At 36.0% G+C, this 5,000-nt stretch overlaps 1 protein-coding gene across 1 annotated transcript in view; it reads left to right on the top strand.

The window, feature by feature from the left end:
* Positions 1-5,000, top strand: part of LOC147468989 (negative elongation factor E-like) — a 6,099-nt gene that overhangs the window by 142 nt on the left and 957 nt on the right. The window contains exons 1-5 of the mRNA XM_086551629.1: positions 1-73; positions 2,588-2,770; positions 2,907-3,014; positions 3,765-3,967; positions 4,918-4,972. The exon at positions 1-73 is cut by the window's left edge and continues 142 nt beyond it. Coding sequence (XP_086407755.1) covers positions 1-73; positions 2,588-2,770; positions 2,907-3,014; positions 3,765-3,967; positions 4,918-4,972 — 622 coding nt within the window. The remainder of the gene's footprint in view (positions 74-2,587; positions 2,771-2,906; positions 3,015-3,764; positions 3,968-4,917; positions 4,973-5,000) is intronic.

Genomic DNA, 5,000 nt, shown 5'->3' with positions numbered 1-5,000 from the left:
CCTTCACTTTCCTAGCAATATGACGGAGGAGGAGCAGATGCTGCAGGCAAAGTATCAGAAATTAAGAAGAAAGGTAAGCTGTAATCCGAAATTAGGTGCACTATCTTTACTTTGGTATTTCTAACTCGAAATACCAGTATGACGGGATATTGAAGTGTACAGTTCAACATGTTATAAGCAGTGTTGATAACTCGTCTTATTCTCCATAATGTATCTTTTACAAAATAGCAAATTGTCTTCTTTCCCTTCCTTGTTGACATTTATATAATAACACTTCTTGTTAGATCTGAAATGTATTCACTGAATTTGAAAAGGATAATTTCTATTTTGTTGGGAAATCTCATAGTATGCAGATGGAATTCTTATGGCAAATGAATTATTAATGGTTTAATTTGTTGATATATATCAATTTTGGTCTGTGGAAGCCATGACGTATACCAGGGAAATATAGGGTTTCACTCCCTAGTATCCTTACTTACAAGGTTTCATGTGAACCAGCAAAGCATCAACTCAGGGCTGCCATGATAGTGACATAGCATCAAGCAATCTCTTCGCCTGCAATTAATCCATTCACGCTGGGGCAGTTCCAGCTTTGCACGATCGCAATACTGGGGTTTTTGAACGCTTAAGCCTAACGCCTCGAGTTTCTCGGACGCACAAGCCGCGAACCTGGGCTGCCCGCTCGCTCACTCCGAGCGCCGGCCTTGCCCTCATATCTCGTTCCCGGCGTCTGATGCAAAAAACACAAAACGTGTCAGCACGTCATCCGGCACGAATGGGTTAAGAACTGGTCTTTGCTATTGCAGACTGATGTCATGACATAGAGACGCACAGATTTTTGGCACGTTGGCATACATGATGATAGTCGTCACAGCATAGTTGATGTTGGGGAATGTGGATTGCTATGTTTCTTTTTCGTACGATGAATAATAATGCTAACTAGTAACTGAAGACAGCAATTGCACCTATAATTACTGCAACATACATAATATTTAAAATAAGTTTAGTTTAACCCATCCATAACAAATAATGTCACATCATGTCATCAAAATATTTCTGATAGGATGATGCCCTATCACTTCATAAAGTTTTGCCATATATACATAGTTTACATGGTTCCATTTTGTATATATACCTTTTACTTGATTATATATAAAAGATAAAAAACTCTCTGGACCACCTAAAATAAGGTCGGTAAAAATCGCTCGAAGCTGAGAAGAAAATGTTGAATGTAGTCCATCCGCGGCCTCTACCAAACATTATCTCTATAGAGAGATGGCACAAGATAGCAACCTCTGGCTCTAAAGTACAGGCATTGCAGGATGTGCAGGCAGATTGAGAAAAAGAAAGGGATCCAGACCATGTCCAGCATCTATAATGTGCCCCTGTGCCAGTATGGCTGCTTGATGCTATGGCACTAGCAATCACAACATAGAGTCTCCTTCCTCTTTCCAGTCTTTTCATGTAATCATCACTGTGGATGATTATTTCTTTTGTATTTTTACAAAAGCTCCCCTAATCAAACAATTTTTTTTTTTTTTTTTGCCTGTCCATAAAACTGCAATATGTGTATCACACTAAGAATAAAGAACATAAGGAGCAGATATGGAACCTATACTATAATTTAAGTCTACTGTGATATTGATAAAGCCAGCCATATGGCACTATATTCCTCACAGTACAAAACAAAAATGACGCTAGTATTATAATGGATGAAAGAGCACGTGGAAGATGCGAAATGTTGCATGAAGCTGCCTCATTTCAAAATAAAACCTTTGTGGGGTTTCTTTCCAAGATGTGCAGTTTGTATTAAAAAGAAATGTGTGTTTTACTGCTTTTTACTCATCGGTCAAGATATTTATTACGTAACATCACGAAATACATTAGTAGTAGCAATATATTAATTCTGGACTGCACTGAGCTCTCATCTTTACCTACTTCCTCTATGTAAATACAGTAGGAAAACATGTAGTTTAACTTTATAGTTTTTAGCTTGTGTAACACTTTATTGGCTACCTATCATGTCTGCCATATCAACTTTGTCGAGTCGTGTATACTTTGAAGGTGGTTGTTATTAATTTCTGTGAACGACAGATATCACAATGACCCCATGCTATTTGTATGTGATATATGTTGTTTTAAATTTGTACATACAGGTATGCAGGTCTCATTTTTTCCATGTAATTTTCCTTATACTCATAGTACTACCAGATTAGTGCCAATGGGCGATCTATTATTGATCCCATATAGTTCTTAGTAAAATAGAAAAAAATAATTATGATGGTTATAAACATTTCTTGCATAAGTCGGTGCAGCTGTTATTTTAGGAATTACCCTATTGGAATAGTTATGTATTATGTACTTATGTCCTTATTGACTTAGTGAATGACAGTAAATATTTGGAGCACACCAGCAGATTTCACATTGTTGTTGTCTTTTTTTCATAATGCTATTGTTTGGATACTTATATCTGAAATAGAATACCCTTTAATTATGCTGTATTTTTCTTTAGTTGGCCAGAATATTTATGGATCACTTTATGTATTATATATCAGGAAAATATATTGAAATTTATTATTTCTTCCAGAAAAAAGCACTGCAAGCTCTGAAAGCGCCAAAGCAAGAGCCAGAACCCCTAGTACCTCTGAAGCGGCCAATGGAAGCAAAGGATGCCAAGGAAATGGCTAAAAAATTGATAAAATCTGGTGCTATTAAAGTACCCGAGAGACCTCAGCCAGCCACAGAAAAGACAACCTTCAAAAGATCTATGGTATAGAATGTGAAAGTTTTTAATAAATCTAATTACTATTATGTATTAAAAACTTGGTTCTTACTAATGTATCGAGATAGTTTACTGAAAAGGCTGAGTAACTGACTGTTATTTAACACCATTTTCTGTTCTCTAGGGATTGGAGAGAAAGCTGTCAGCAGCAGACAAGGCTCCCTCAGGATATCAGCCATTTTCTACCTCACATCCAGAAGAGGAGATCCATGAATCGAGGCAGAAATCTAAGGTTAGAATTAACATAATATTATATAAATATTATATCATTGGAAGTGGATTTTTGAGGGATGTAAAGAGGAACAAAGAATCATAATACACCAACATAAATATATTTTTTTTAAGCAAGAAAAATGCCTCCACAGTCTGATCTTTACACAAGTTTATTTCAAGAATTAAGAGTGTTATATTATTTATCTTCATTGAGAAATATATTGCTAAGTCTCTGCATTAAATTCCTATCATTTACATATTAGATACAGCATATACTACACTTTCACAGAAAGCTAAATAGGCAAGAACTAGTATATGAGATCCCAGATGAGGAAAACATTTATGGTAACAGTAATTTGTTCTTGTTATTATTATCTTAACATTATTATTATTAATATCATTATCATTATCATTATTATTGTTTTCTCTTTTAATATTCATATTATTAGAGATAAGTCATAGGACTGTGGTTATTATTATTAACACTTCATTTTAAAATTACTATTGTGAGGATAAATCATGTGACCTGAACAAATGCAAGCAAAATACTGCGCACTAGGAAGATGCTCTGGTTCTGATGTGTGAGAACTTGAAAGATATTAGCAACATCCTAACATATTGCACCAGTATCCTTGGAGCATATCAGCTTCTTTCATGTGCTTGTTAGGTGAACATCTGTAGCTAAGCTAGACAAGAAAATTAGGAGGAAATCATCTATAGTATTTATGAAATGCCATAATTCCCTAATAACATTCTCTCGTTTTGACAGCCAAACTTGTACGAGAGTTTTGTGACAGCTCGAGACAGGGAGGAACGTGGAGAGTTTACAAGAGACGGAAGAGGGGCAGACGGTAAACCCAGACAAGGGCATACGATATATGTCTTTGGATACAACATATCAGAAGAGCTGCTCAAGAAATCTTTCTCTACCTATGGAAATATTGTTAATGTTAATATGGAAATTGAGAAGAAGTATGTTACTAAAGTTCATTCCAATTATATGTCCTCTTTTTCATGATGATAGAATGAAAGTATATCTATCTATCTATCATCTATCATCTCTCTCTCTCTTATCTCTATCATCTTATCTCTCTCATCTCTCTTATCTCTCTCATCTCTCCCATCTCTCCCTCTCTCCCTCTCTCCCTCTCTCTCTCCCTCCCTCTTCTCTCTCCCTCTCTCTCCTCTCTCTCTTCTCTCTTCTCTCTCTCTCTCTCTCTCTCTCTCTCTCTCTTCTCTCTCTCTTCTCTCTTCTCTCTCTCTTCTCTCTCTCTTCTCTCTTCTCTCTCTCTTCTCTCTTCTCTCTCTCTTCTCTCTCTCTCTTCTCTCTCTCTTCTCTTTCTCTCCTCTTCTCTCTCTTCTCTCTTCTCTTCTCTTCTCTTCTCTTCTCTCTCTCTCTCTCTCTTCTCTCTCTCTCTCTCTCTCTCTCTCTCTCTCTCTCTTCTCTCTCCTCTCTCTCTCTCTCCCCCACTCTCTCTCTCTTCGTCCTTCTCTCTCTCTCTCTCTCTCTCTCTCTCATCCTCTCTCTCTCTCTCTCTCTCTCTCTCTCTCTCTCTCTCTCTCTCTCTCTCTCTCTCTCTCTCTCTCCTCTCTCTCTCTCCTCTCTCTCTCTCTCTCTCTCTCTCTCTCTCTCTCTCTCTCTCTCTCTCTCTCTCTCTCTCTCTATATATATATATATATATATATATATATATATATATATATATATTTATCTTTATGTATCTATTACTATGTTTATATATTTATATATTTGTTTTGTCAATTGGGATATGCTATATTCAATATGTTTAATATTGTTTCATATTCACTGGATGTATAGAAAATGTTTAAAGATATGTTTGTACAGTAGTGTATATTTTTTACCATATTTATTTTGTGATAGCTAATATTTTGAAATTATTGATTTATTTATTTGTCTTCAGCTGTGGATTTGTCACATTTGACAAAGTGGAGTCAGCAGAAAAGGCAATTGCTGAGGTAAGGAATGTATTATGTTGAATATTCC

This window comes from Penaeus japonicus, unplaced genomic scaffold (assembly GCF_977035675.1).
Source record: "Penaeus japonicus unplaced genomic scaffold, GWHDUDI00000001_assembly GWHDUDI00000025, whole genome shotgun sequence".
NCBI lineage: Eukaryota > Metazoa > Arthropoda > Malacostraca > Decapoda > Penaeidae > Penaeus > Penaeus japonicus.
The sequence above is the reverse complement of the archived record's forward strand: the minus strand, read 5'-3'. Positions and strand labels throughout refer to the sequence as shown.